The following is a 14,803-nucleotide window of genomic DNA, read 5'->3' on the forward strand; positions in this document are numbered from 1 at the left end:
TCTCTCTCTCTCTCTCTCTCTCTCTCTCTCTCTCTCTCTCCTTTTGGTTTATCAAGACAGGGTTCCTCTGTGTAGCCCTGGCTGTCCTGGAACTTGCTTTATTGCTTTATTGAGTTTCCTTGAACTCAGAGCTCTGCTTGCTCCTGCCTTCTAAGTGCTGGGCTCAAAGGGGTGCTCCACCACACCCCACTCTTTCCCTTTTTATGACTAAATATAGCTGCATGTGCAGTTACTGGCCCCTCAGGACTGACTGGCAAATTTTAAATGTCCATGAACACTAAATTCCATGAAATTTGTAGTCTACAGGAGCTACTAGCTTTGGTTAGAGCCAGGTGTAACTTGGGAGGCAGAGGCAGGCAAAATCTCTTGAGTTCCAGGCCAGCCTGGTCTAAAGAGCAAGTTCTAGGACAGCCAGGGCTACACAGAAAAATCTTGTCTTGAAAAACAAACAAACAAACAAAAATAGCAACAAAAAGATAATTTACTCTTATATACTCTCAAGGTTAAATGCATTTGTAACAGCTGAAAAAGAGAAATACCATGTGCTAAAGGGTCACTGAACAGGTAAAACTAGACAGACCTCCTGCCACCAAGCATTCGGTCCAGGGTAGTGGGCCCTTTAGGACAGCTGCACATAAGTGGCTTCGCAAACTCGTCAGAGCAATGCCTTGCAGGTCTGGAACAAAGTGACTTAGAGTTCTGAAGGAAGTAGCTTATACCAGGAAGAAAGGACATGTGACTCACACAGCACCCTATCCTCGGATTAGTTTGGTGACAGAGAGAGGAAAGTGTATGCATGCCCTGGTGTGTAAGAAAGGGAACCAGGAGCTTGTGGCGCTGTGTGTATGGGGCAGTGGGAGCCAGAGGCAGGTCACTTAGGAGCAGGCATATGTGGCAACAGCAGGAAGATGGCTGCTGGGGAGAAATGAGATGTTGGAAGGCTTGTGGCCCTCTGGGGAGCCATTCCTACTTCTCCTCAGACAGACACCTAGGCATCATCCTCTGCGTGCCATATGGGCAAGTACCCATTCCTTGATCAGTGCGGTTCCCACTCTACAACAAGGGTGCTGAGCCTCCCCCTCCACCAGACAGATTTTTCAGCTCTGGCCTGGACATGCCATGTTTGTGTCCACTAAACAAACCATGGCTGTACTGGATTCCAGAAGGCTGGCACAGTACACTCAGGCTAGACCAGAAGTCAGGATGTGGGGGTGGGGTGTGGGTTGGGGTGGGGGTTGGCAATGACTTCCCTCCCTCAACTTTTTTTGTTTTACACTAGAAGACCAAGAGAAGGGAAGCTGACTCTACTTCCTGACCAAGCTTCAGTGGACATGAAGCAGCCTGCGTTCTGGTGCAAGCTGGGGTCATGGGCCCAGACAGAAGGCTAGACTAACATCTGGGGGGACTGATTTCTAGTCCTAGCTTCTAAACCAATGGAGTAGGGGAATCTGGAGAGATTACTTATCTTACCTTGTCTCTGAACAATTTGAGAGTCAGTTTGCCCTCTGGATCTCAGACTCAGCTGATCATAATGATAGCTGAGAAGTGCATTTCCTCCTGTCTGCACATACACGCCCATGATCAATAGCTATGGGGCAGGACCTGGAAATTTCACTGGTTAAAACTTTTGGACTCTTCTGATGATCAACCAGCTCAGACCCCATACTGTCTAATGGCTCTGAGGATGCTTCCAGAAGTAGGGCACAATTATATGAAACATACACAGATTTTTCTAAGGAACTCCTCTGACTGGTATAATCTTAGGCAGTGATCTGCTTTTCTTTCTTTGCAGACATTGCAGTATTGACTCTGCCACGACTGGGGGTCAGCAGACTGCCACTTACTTATGCACTCATGCACACATATTATGGGTACATATTCCAGGGTCTGCAGGGAGGCTCAGTTATGTGGCCAGGATGCCTTTGTTTAGATTGTTTGTTTATAGAGAGGGCACTACAGTGAGTTACAAGCATGGGCTATAGGCCAGAATGAAGATGTACGGATCTGGCATGCTCTCAGAACTGCCACCCCACCTCCCAGCTTGTAGGCAGTTCTGGGTTCCACCCTTAAATGCACAGTGCCTGGTGGTGACCTCCACCATTGCCAGCATCCCACTGGCTCTGGCAATGCCACGTCTTCTATACTGGGCCAGGTGAGATCTCATCATCCTACCACAATGCTACATGACAGTTTCCTTGTAGCTGTGGCACTGGCTGATCCTGCCCTGTGTCCAGGAACCATGCTCAGTGCTCACAGAATTGCACAAGCACTGCGTGGAAGGCTCTTGTTGGTTTCGGGTTTCAGATTCAAAACCAGGCTTCGAAATCTCAGCCACCTGCCTAAGAGACTGGGACAGAGCATGATCCTGATCCCAAAGCTATCCTCTTTGCTTTTTATAGTTTAGTTTGTTTATAGAGAGGGTCTCAGTATAGCCCTGGTTAGTCTCAAACTCATAGAGATCCCCCTGTCTCTGTCTCTTGAATGTTGGGATTAAAGGTACAGCAAGATTAGTGTTTGTTTGTTTGTTTGTTTGTTTTGGACGGAGTTTCACTGTGTAGCCCTGGCTGGCCTTGAACCCCTATGAAGACAAGGCTAGCCTTGAAATTCATAAAGATCTCAGCACCTGTTTCTGCTGCCCAAGTGCTGAGATTAAATGTGTCCACCAATCACATTCCCTCCTCTGAACTTTCTGGGATGGAGCTGCCCAATCTTACAAGAGCTAGCAGTGTAATCCAATGCCAGCTCAGTGCCCAGTCTGTCACCTCATGCTTACTTTGGCCAACCTTGCTCGCTTGATGAGGTCGTTGAGTTTGCGTACTGCAGCCTTCTGGGGCAGGCTCTGGATGTCTCGGAAGAGGTCCTGTGCTTCAGCCTCGAAGAGCCGGCGGTTGTCTGTGTTCTGCAGAGGCTGTGCCCAAAATGAGCCAATGTAGACTCGAAGAACTTCAGGTGTGTTGATGACCTTGCCCAGAGACCACATGAGGGCACCATAGACTCGCATCAGCTGCTGTGTGTCCACTTGGTCAGCCTTGTTCAGTACCACTCGGATTTTGTCATCCTGTCCCCGGAAGGCCTTGATCGCCTCTGAGAACTCATCTGAGATGTCCAATTTGTGAGCATCAAAGAGCAGGATGATCCTGTCAACTCTCTCTGCAAACCACTGTAAGACCTGGCAGAAGTCATACCCTGGGTGGAGAAAAGGGTCTGTTAGTGTGCTGACCACTTTGGGGAGCATAAGTATGGGAGAGCTCCAGTAAAGAGGGCTGAATCTGTGGTAACAGAGAAATAATTTCATATGCGGTCCCCTGGGCTAGATGTATGTCGTCAAAACTGAGGACCTGGCACCCTTCCTAGGAAAGGAACAGAATGTGGTCTCTGGTCAACCTGATGAAGCACCACATTCGGGCAAATTCACTCGACACTCACGACTTTGACTTCACCCAGCACAGGTCTTGAACTGACCGCTAGTCCTGACACTGAAGACCATGGGCTACAGGCCTGTTCTTTGGACAAGTCTCACTTTTCAGAAAACACCTACTATGAAGGAAGAAGAAGCCTGGAGGCCTCCTGTAGTGGCTGCAAGTGTGGGAATGGAGGAATTTCTTTTAGTTCAAGTTTACAGAGTGTTGAGGAGGTCAAGGGTTGTTTGGGAAAAGTTGTGATTGATATTTATCATGAGGACTATTTATAGCTTAAGTGTGTTTAAAAAGTATTTTAAAAAACTGTCATACAGAATATGGTCATTGCCAATTTTTTTTTTTTAAATGGCCAGGGACACAACAAATTCCACTGAGTGTATTTGGCCACCTACCAATCTGTTCCAAATCAAGCAGTTAAGTAAACACTCTTCCTGAGGTCAAGACTGTCAGCCATCTCCTCCAAGGAAGTGAGTTCCCAAGAGAGGCTCACAAGGAGGCCAACAGCAAAGGTTATTTTGATCTCAGGCTGCTCAGCTGCAGAGCGCCAGTCTCCATTTAGCACACTGTGGCTGAGCACTCACCTCTTCTGCTGCCTTCCCAGCTTATTTTCCTTGTTCCCTTCCCTTTCTAATATTTTCAAACTCATGTTAAAGTCTAGAGAATAATACAACGAGTACTGATGTAGTGACCACGTGATTTCAACATGGTGCCTTGCTTACTGCAGATACTTTTAAAAACCAAGCTTGGTTTATTCAGATAACAAATACCAGAAACAAAAAAGAATTAACTAGATCTTCACCTGTCAACACGTGAATCTTTACAAACAAACATGCAACAACAACAGCAGCAGCAGCAGCAACAACAACAACCTTTAAGGATAGGTTGTTAGAGAGATGGCTCAGTAGTTAAGAGCACTGGCTGCTCTTCTAGGGGACTTGGGCTTGGTTCCTAGTACTCACATATCATCTAGTAACTGCCTAAAACTCCAGTTTCAGGATATCCGACATCCTCTTCTGACTTACATGGGTACTTCGTATACAATGGTGCACATACAAGAAATTACTCATATGTATAAAACAAAAATAAATACATCTTAAAAAGGAAAACCCTATCCTTCATAAACAAGAAAGTTTTGGGTAGAAATTAGTTTCAAAGAGATGAATATAATGTCAGACATGGTGTTTCATATGCTAGATCCTACCACTTGAGAGGTGGAGGCCGGAGGACTGCTACAAATATGAGGCCAGCCTGAGTTAAAGAGTTACCTTTATCCCAATAGATAGATCGATCAATAGATAGATAGATGGATAGGTAGACAGATAGATACAAACAAACAAATAACAACAAGATGAATATAGAATGATACTACTCACATAAAATGTTAAAAACTAGGCAGTGCTCAGCATCCTATGGATATATACTGCAGCAGAAGCCAAAACTGTTAGTATCAACCTAGGATGCTGGCTGGAGATGGAGTATGGGTCCTAAGGCAGATGAGGAAGTACTCAAGGGAGAATGATCTCTTAGGAAAAATAAAGAGGCTTGTGGACTAAAGTTTTCACCCCTTTGAAAATCAGGTGTAAGGGAGCAGACAGATACACAAGCAGACTAGAGCTAGCAAGGGCTTTGTTTTGGTTGGTTGGTTTTGAAATAGGTCTCTCTTATACCACGGGTGGCCTTGAAATCACAGAAATCTGCCTGCTTCTGCCTCCAAAGTGCTGAGTGGGATTAAAGGTATTTGACACCATGCCCAGCCAATTATATTTTTTAATAATAACAACAATTCATAAATGTGTGGCTAGGAATGTAGCTCATTTGGTAGAATGCTTGTCTAGTATGCATGACGTTGTGGGTTCCACCCCAGCCTGCATAAAGCAGGTGCACTGCTATACTCCTGGGAGGGAGTGGCAAGATCCCAAGTTCAAGATCACCCTTGGCTACATTTCTAATTCCAGGCAGACCTGGGATATACCAGTCCCCATTTCAAAAAATCAAAATACAACACACACACACACACACACACACACACACACACACACACACACACACACATGAAACCCCCAAACCTAACTGAGACACATGGAAGCCCTCTTGTGCCCCTCCATGGCCTTTCTTCCCTTCCTCCCCACTTAGTACTTATGTCCATGGCATAGTGAACATTTCTAATTCTCTAGTATGTCTGGCTTTAGAACTCCTGATTCCTTGAGAACAAGGAGGGCAGAAGCGGTGCTCAGAATACAGGCCAGAGTTTATTCTCATTTCTTCAACAACCAGTTTAGACAGACAAAAAGCCAAGACTGGCTGAATGGGTCACATAGTAGCATGTAAAGACAGAGTCAAGATTTTCCTCTGAGTTCTGTCACTCAAAGGCCAGGCAAACTGCCCCACAAGCTAACAAGTACCATCACCTAGACTAGTTAGCATAGCAGACAGTCCCAAACCACAGGTCACAGTAGCTGAGCCTCAGCACATAAATATGTGTTCTTCAGGTGTTGGGGGGAGGATGGCTGGGACCCGCTGACAGAAGGACCTACCAGTGCTCTTTAGGAAGGTGACAGACTTATCCCTCTGGTCCCACTTGTTCTCCCTGTGACCAGGATGAGATCTATGAAGACTCAGAAACACTAAGAGATAATGCTATGAGCAGCTGTGTACTAAAAGGATGAGTCACTTTCTGATGAACTCCCTTTCTGCTCAGAGGGGAGGGTCCTCCATGGGCCACAGGTGTCCCTTTGCTTTGTAGGTTGGTTACAAGTAAGTGATCTAGACTTGGACACTGTTGCCTTTCAACCAGAGTGGAGGGTTGAACCTCAAAAGAATAAACGATGTGACAATAGGAGGAAAATGTATTCATGGAGGTGAATGTAGTCCTGTGTTTGCAGCCATTTCCTGAGCCTAGCTTTCCAACATCCCCATTAACTCTGTGACTGACCTGGCCAGTTCTCCACCTGTGAGTCACAACCCTTTCACAGCGGTCTCCTAGGACCATGAGAAAACACAGATATTTACATTACGATTCCTAACAGCAGCAAAATTACAGTTATGACATAACAACAAAATAACTTTGTGGTTGGGGTCACCACAACATGAGGAACTGTACTGAAGGGTCACAGCATTAGGAAGGTGGGGAACCACTGTTTTAAAGGGTTCTTTTCTGCTCAATGTCACCAGAACCCACTTCTTTAATTTGTTGCCAGAAACCATAACTGATAAGCCATTTCCCTCACACTTAGTACTTCTGAACATATCTTACTCTCTGTGCCAAAGGAAGTTTGTCATCCCTGTAGATAAGTTGGAAGAGCAGTGTTGCTAATGTTGGCATAGTTGTGCAGACACAGTGGCCCCTCATCTCAGGTCACCTTGGTTGACTGCTTGGCTGGGACATAACATGTTAAACCATAGCTTAATTTAAAAATTATAAACAATAAGATTCTGGGCTGGGGATGTAGCTGAGGGTTGGGGGCAGATTAAAGAAAGAGCAATGAGGAGCTTCCAGTGCTATTGGGAACAGAGCTGCCTTGTAAGCTCATTCCAGTGAAGCCATTATACACCTCTGAAGGAATGGCCTCCTGTCTGTATTTTCTCTTTTTAAAGGAACAATGAGAATCAATACAGGTAGGTAGAGCTATAGTTTTGTACCACTGACCAGGTATAAAGAACTGCTTGTAACATACCAGGTGATACAATCAAGAGTAGATGTCACTGAACGTCTCAGAGGAGAGTACAGGGTTATCAAAAGTGGGAAAGGTTGGTTTGCTCAATTGCCCATACATACCATAGTGATTTTACCTTTTTAGTCATTTTGTACAATTTTTTCACTGGCATTCAATATGCTTCTATTGAACAAACATCATTACTTTCCATATCCTAAACTTTCTCATCTTCCCAATTAAAACTCTAAGCCCATGAAATAACAATTCTCTATTCCCTGACTGAGTGAAGTCCTGAGAGGGTGTGGTGTGCTATTGACATAAGCTGGCCATGTTAAAGACTTCAGGGCCTCAGACCCACAGAGGCATGGCAAAGCTTCCCCTTGGGGTAAGTTCAGGGGCATAGCAAAACCTCCCTTGGATGATGTCTTAGTCAGGGTTTCTATTCCTGCACAAACATCATGACCATGAAGCAAGTTGGGGAGGAAAGGGTTTATTGAGCTTACACTTCCACATTGCTGTTTATCACAAAGGAAGTCAGGACTGGAACTCAAGCAGGTCAGAAAGCAGGAGCTGATGCAGAGGCCATGGAGAGATGTTTCTTACTGGCTTGCTTCTCCTGGCTTGCTCAGCCTGCTCTCTTATAGAACCCAAGACTTCCAGCCCAGGGATGGCACCACCCACAAGGGGCCCTACCCCCTTGATCACTAATTGAGAAAATGCCCCACAGCTGGACCTCATGGAGGCACTTCCCCAACTGAAACTCCCTTCTCTTTGATAACTCCAGCCTGTGTCAAGTTGACACACAAAACCAGCCAGTACAGATGAGAAAAGTGCAAGCATTGACAGTGTGCTGAGAATATGTCACCACAGCCCCCCTCCCACCCAATGTGTGTGGCCTGAAGACTGCTCCTACAGCAAATAGTTCCTGCTGAGATTAGCTAATCTCATTTGCTTGATGCAGGTGTATGCCATAGCCACCCCCCCCCGTATCTGTTTATCTGTATGTCATAACCCTATCTCCTTGTTCCGCTGTATACAATAACTCCAATTCTCTGTTCAATTGCATATAATAAGCATCCTGAGCTTCCAGGATGTGGTGGTTTCTTTAGCTAAGAGCCTAGACCACCTAGTTTTCTGTCTGTGTCTCTGTCTGTCTTTTCTTTATTCGCTCACTACCTCTGTCAGGTCTATTCCTAGAGCCATGCTGATGTGCCATCTTCCATCTTCTCAATTTCTTTCTCTCTCTCTCTCTCTCTCTCTCTCTCTCTCTCTCTCTCTCTCTCTCTCTCTCTCTCTCTCTCTCTCTCTCTCTCTCTCTTTTTTCAAGACAGGGTTTCTCTGTGTAGCCCTGGCTGTCCTGGAACTCACTCTGTAGACCAGGCTGGCCTCGAACTCAGAAATCCACCTACCTCTGCCTCCCAAGTGCTGGGATTAAAGGCACGCGCCACCACTGCTCGGCCATCTTCTCAATTTCTGGGTACAGTATTCTCCTGTCTAGGTTTATGAATCTGACTACTGTAGTGCTGCATATGAATGAATCATACAATATTTGTCCTTTGTTACTGGCTGGTTTCACTTGGCACAATCAAAGATCATCCAGATTATAGCAAGTGTATGTGTGTGTGTGTGTGTGTGTGTGTGTGTGTGTGTGTGTGGTGTATGTATGCACATTGATGTGCCAATGAGCTTGCATAGAGGCAAGAGGAAGATATATGGTGTCCTGCATGCTTAAACACTTTTTGCTTTATTCCCCTGGGACAATACATAATAATATTCAGTCTCTCTCTGAACCTTATTTTATTTTAGTTTAGTTCCCAAGATAGAGTCTCATATAGTCCTGGTCAGCCTGGAACTCAGAGATCTGCCTGTCTCTGTCCCCAGAATGGAATTAAAGGCATGTGCCATGGTATATGGCCCTAAAGATTTTTTATGTGTGTCTGTGTGAGCCACATGTGTGCAAGTGCCTATGAAGGCCAGAGGATGGTGTCAGGTCCCTTGGAGCTGCCCAAGGTAGGTGCTGGAACACACAACTCTAGAAGAGCAGTATATGCTCCTAACTGCTGAGCTATCTCTCCAGTGCCCCTCTTCGGCTTACACATTCATTAACCACAGGGACGACCTTCTTCATATCATAGCTGCACACATTGTGGGCAGTGGGCAGTATGGGTTTAGACATGCTGGTGCCTTGAATCTAATCCTGCCTCCATCATAGTAGTTGTGTGACTCTGCACAAGTGACCTATCTCTGTTACCTTGTTCGTAAAATGGAGCCCACAACATCACCCACATACATTTTAGGGCCTCAGTCTTAACATATGAGGAATTTAGAATCACCTTAGCACCTAGAAAACTGTTCAAAAGGTTATCTACTGGTCATAGTAAAGAAACAAAATTTTGTATCTAGTGTTTGAGGCACAGTGAGGCCACAATAAACAGTTATCAAAAGGTGCCTGGTTAGGATAAAATACAGTCTGGATCTAGGACAAGGGGCTGTTCCTGAGGGACTTTATAAAACTCAGGCTTCTAGTTTTGTCTAGCCCCAAACTGGAACAATCCAGCTGTCTCTTAAAAGGCTTGTAAGAAAGGATGCAGGCAACATGGGTCACTCGTGACACATGAACTAAAGTGAAGGACGCTAGGTACTACAGAGGACACCCCGAGCAATTTATCTACATAAAATCCTAACAAGCAAGGTTAGGTGTCACACCAGTGCTGCCTACAGCAGGCGTGGGGCTGGGACTGATCCCTAAAGTGACTGCAACAAAGAGAGGCCTCCTAGGGTGATGAAGGTGGCTACATGTGTGCCCAGATTTGTCACAGTTCTCCAAACTGCACAACTATAAGAGATGCATTTTCTTACAAATGAGCATGCACATATGCACAAATGTGTGGAGGATGCAGGAATGGCATAGCAGCACCTTTCCTTTAGTGCTCAAGATGTTTTTTAAACATTCATTTGTTTTTAGGCTTATTTTGTGGGTATGAGTGCTCATCTTACATGCATGTATGTGCATTCCTGGTACCCATGCAGATGAGAAGGCAGCATCAGATCCCCCTGGAACAGGCATTACAGATAGCGGGGAGTCCCCGTGTGGGTGCTCGGAACTGAGCGTGGGTCCACTGCAAGACCGCAACTGTACTCTTCACCACTGAGCTGCCTCTTCAGCCCTGATTATAAACATTCCAACTCTTTAGGACCCTTCAGTGGAACTTTTACTGGTATGAAACAAGAATGAGATATAATCAGCCCAATTTTAAGGCTTTGGGAGTTGGGAAAAGGGTATGTGCCCTTCGAAAGATTCCAGTTTGGCATTTCTGGCTCTGTGTTCCAGGAACAAAGGGAGGGTCAGGAAGGAAGGGGCCTGTCCATCCAATCAGGGGCTTCCCGTCATGGGGTCTGTGGAAACTATGGTCTTCATTTGGGCTGGAGAAAGAGCTGCCAGGAAATGGTAGCTAGGGTTCGAAGCTGCTCTCTGGCTCAGGTAAATTATGAGGCGGGGGGGCCTGAGGAAGCAAATTTGGCTATTTTTAATGGGGGGGGGGCACTTAAATTTCTCCCGGAGCCAAATTTCTAATTACATAACTTTTAAACAAGTTGTGTGTCAATAAAAGGATGTAAAACAATGGGCAACAATCAGAACCAAGGCCAGATTCTCCCTGCCCAGTCCTCATGTGGCCTTGGGGTGGCTTTCAGTCTCTGCTCCAACCTTTCCTCTTTGCGAAGGCAACTTACCTCCTACAGTTGGCAGCTCTAGTTCTTGTTGGGGCCTCAACACTATCCCAGAACTTCTGTGTTGGTTTGTTAGTGTGATGCCAAGATCTCTTGGGCCTCCTTGTCACCTTTCTATCCCTCTAGTATCTAGCTGGTGAGTGTTCATTAGAGATAGGCACTGAGAATGCTGGTCAGGCTCCCTCCCAGCCAAACTACCCTGGTCCCAGGCTCCCTCCTCTCCAATCCAGCCTCCCAAACCCCTAAAAGTGCTCCTAACTCTTGAAAATTGTGAGTACTCTGAGGACAACGTTTACAGAGCAAAGTCTCCATGAGCAGCCTGTGCCTCCCCACTGGGTCTTTTCTAGTAGTCTCCTATTGAACCCCACCCTCCCAGGCACATGGGCTCTCTGTAGTGTGTCAGAGACATCTGTCCTTTCCAGTCTCTAAACCTTTGCCTGTACTTTCCTTCTGCCTGCATTGACTGGTCTGTTCTCCATCTGACCACCCATGGGGCTCCTCCCTCCATGCAGTAGGATGGGACTTCCCTCCTGTATCCTCCCTGTAAGTCTGCTCTCTGTTCCAGGCTCTGGGGTGCCTCCTGGCCCAGGCACTCACTAGTCTAGACCATAGCAAGCTGGAGAGCAGGCAAGGTCTTAATCACTTAAGTCTGCTACTCAAAAACTCATTGCAGTTGCTTTGCGCCATCTAAGCCAAGTTCCCTTTGACATGACTTTCCCTTGCAGTACTTGGTCTGCAGTGGTGTGCTTACTTGGCGATCAGATGTAAACTCAAGGCTGGAGGAATGACTTAGGGGTTAATGGCACTTGCTCTCTTCCAGAGGACCTGAGTTCTGTTCTTAGCACCCACCATGTGAGGCCCCCCTCCCCATTCTGCCCAACACTAAATACCCAGGATCTACTACTGAATATCAGAGGTGTTTAACAAAGGTGTCTTATTTCTCAAAAAAAGTAAAAAAGGAACTACCAAATGATCTGTTAATTCAATTTCTGGGTATTTAGAGGGAAGACCTGAAATTAAGACAGATAGCTTGCATTCCCATGTTAAATATAACCTTTTTTTTAAAGTTAGTTATGGATTTAATTTTTTATTAGATATTTATTAGATAAATCTAGTATTTTATTAAATTTTCTTTATTTACATTTCAAATGTTCTCCTCTTTCCTGGTTTCCCCTCTGAAAAAAAAAAAAAAAACCCTATTCCCTCCCCCTTTCCCCATTAAATGTAATCTTATCTTTGAGCCAAGCTGTGGAACACAAGTACATGCATGGGTGAATGTATAAGGAGGATGGTATATTCTTAATGCAGAGTATCATTCAGCTTCAAAGAAAAAGGAAATTCTGCAGCATGTGACAATGTGACAACATGGATGGATTGGGAACATTATGATAAATGAAATAAGACTGTAGACAAATGCAGAGGCTACGTGATCCTATGAGATACTAAAACAGTCAAACTCAGAGACTCGAAGAGGGGAATGGTAGCTGCTAGGGCCTGGGGAAGGGGCCAACAGGAAGAATGGCTCAGTTATGCCAGACGAATGAGCCCTAGAGATGAGTTCAACTCCACTGTACCCAGAATTAACTCCATACTGAATATAAACATTTGGTGGTAAGAGAGGCTAGCAAGATGGCACAGTGTGTAAAGTCACTTGTCACCAGGACTGACAATTTAGGTTTGATTGTTTGATTCCCTGGAATTTGTTTGGTGGAAGAGAGAACTAATTCTTATATTTTCGTCCTCTGATTTCCACATCCATGCTGTGGTCTGCATGCAAGCCCCTACCACTGAGACATACAAATAAGTAAATTTTTGTTTGTCTTTATTAGATGTGGGTGGGAGGAAAGAAAATTATAAGGAGGCTAGATTGCCTGTAAAATACTCTTACCACAATAAAACAAAAAATAAAATAAAATAAATTTGGCTTGGCCAAATGAGTTGATTTGAACAAGTATCAGTTTCTTAGCAACTTGAAAGATATAGTTACTTAAATAGTTCTAGAAAATGGGCTATTTCTAACTACAGGAAGTGTATAGCATCTAAAAATAAGCATCAACTATCTGGGTCCACTCAGGTATTCTAACCATGTTTTTAAAAAGAGGCACTTCAGTAAACAATAACAGCCATTTCAGTTAGACTTGTGGGGAGTCTTTTCATTGTTTCCTGGCTGAGTTTACTTTACAACTAGCAAAATATTTTTCTGAACATTTCATTGTTGATGAGAGCAAAATGACAGCTAAAAATACGCAAGAAATGTCCATGTTTACTGGTTCACCTCTATCCCTGCCCGAGACCGTCCTGGAGAATCCTCTCAGCAGTGCTTGTGACACTCCTGCAGGGTGTTATCATTTCCCCTGACCTACAGACAGGAACTGACTAGAGAGGTCATCTCACTTCCCCAAAGCACACAGCACTTTCCCAGAGCAACAGGAGCCAAACCCAGGCATGCTAGCCTCTCACAGTCTGGTCCTTTATCTGCTGTGTGTGTGTGGCCCCCCAGGGATGCTGGGAGGTGGAACTTTACTGAGGGTGCCGTTCCTTTCCTTCTAGCATGCTTTCAGCAGTGGGAGGATTCAATTTCCCAGCACTTTCCAGATATAGGCTACACTGGTGTACCTTCCATCACCCTGAAGGTGAAGTGGCCTTTCTGCAACTGCAGCTGCTGCCCCCACCACAGGAAATCCCGATCGCGTTTGAGAGCAGGGACAAGTGGTGGTAGTATGACAGACAGGTGGCTCTATTCTATTCTTCTCTCTGCACAGTGCTGGGGTGAGGGTGGTGCTGAGGGGTCATGATTCTGGACCGACGCTGAACCCCAATTCCGGTAGGACTTAGGGAGAACACATACTGTGGTAACTCTGCACAGAAGGGCCCCTGAGAAGAGTTTTTGTGGAGGTTCAATGTGAGTTTTTCTCAAAGATCTCAGTGAGTAATTGTTACCTCTTGGGGAACACAGCTAGCTAGAATAAGATCCCTGGGCTCAGGAGCAATCCCTGCCTCAGCACACCGGGCCTCAAGGGAGTTTAGCTAAAATTTAGATCCAAACCAGGCCCAGAGAAGCTCAGTCCTGGGCTTCCTTGTTTCCCTTGTTTCTCTTCCCATCCGTCTCCCTCTGGGATTCAGTCCAAGACCCTATAAATCAGATTTTCTATGCATGTTTCCTTGTAAAATACACAAGCCAACCTTACAGCCTGTCCTTCTGTCCTGTCAGGAGACAAGAGACCAGAGAACCTTATATCAAAACTAACATATCAAGGCTGGTGATATACACAGAACCCACATGGTAGAAGGAGAAAACAGACCCCCAAAGGTTGTCTTCTGACCATATACATGCGTCATGCACAGTGTGCCCGCAGAATGCACAATCAGAATAAATAAAGCTAAAATGATCAACAGATAAAGGAAGCCAGTCAGCAGAGAAAGACTAGGACCACTTTCTTACCCACCAGACTTTATGTAACAATAAAGTACGTGGGGAAAAAAGTCCCTATACACAAATGTGGGAGAAGCAGGTGCTACTCAAATGTCCTATAAAGAGCATGGAGGTTAAACTTTAAGACCTTACTCCCTCTGGGAGTGCTTTCCATTTCTTAACAAACTATCTCTATTCTTATTTCTAACCAATCCTTTTTCCTGGGACACAGAGCCTGGAATTAGGTGCCCTCTGCTCCCAGACAATAGCAGTGCTCAGGAAGATGGTAAGGGTAATAATAATGGCAGAGCAGATTTGAGGGAGTGCATCCAGACCATCAGGAAACGTCTCACCTCACAGGGTCAGTCCATCAACACTAGATAGAGGAAGGTTCTGGGTAAATACTAGCCCAGTAAATTCCACTGCTTCTTGTAGTGTGACCAAATGAAAAGGAAAATTGTTTCCTATCTTACTTTCCATCTCAGATTGAAAATCAGATCAAGCCAGGCAGTGGGAAGCAGAGGCAGGTGGATTTCTGAGTTCAAGGCCAGCCTGGTCTACAGAGTGAGTTGCAGGACAGCCAGGACTAC

The 14,803-nt window shown here is 45.3% G+C and overlaps 1 protein-coding gene across 1 annotated transcript in view; it reads right to left on the bottom strand.

The window, feature by feature from the left end:
* Positions 1-14,803, bottom strand: part of Ehd4 (EH domain containing 4) — a 69,615-nt gene that overhangs the window by 11,634 nt on the left and 43,178 nt on the right. The window contains exon 4 of the mRNA XM_031371568.1: positions 2,774-3,186. Within this exon, the coding sequence (XP_031227428.1) occupies positions 2,774-3,186 (413 nt within the window). The remainder of the gene's footprint in view (positions 1-2,773; positions 3,187-14,803) is intronic.

This window comes from Mastomys coucha, unplaced genomic scaffold, assembly GCF_008632895.1.
Source record: "Mastomys coucha isolate ucsf_1 unplaced genomic scaffold, UCSF_Mcou_1 pScaffold15, whole genome shotgun sequence".
Taxonomy (NCBI): domain Eukaryota; kingdom Metazoa; phylum Chordata; class Mammalia; order Rodentia; family Muridae; genus Mastomys; species Mastomys coucha.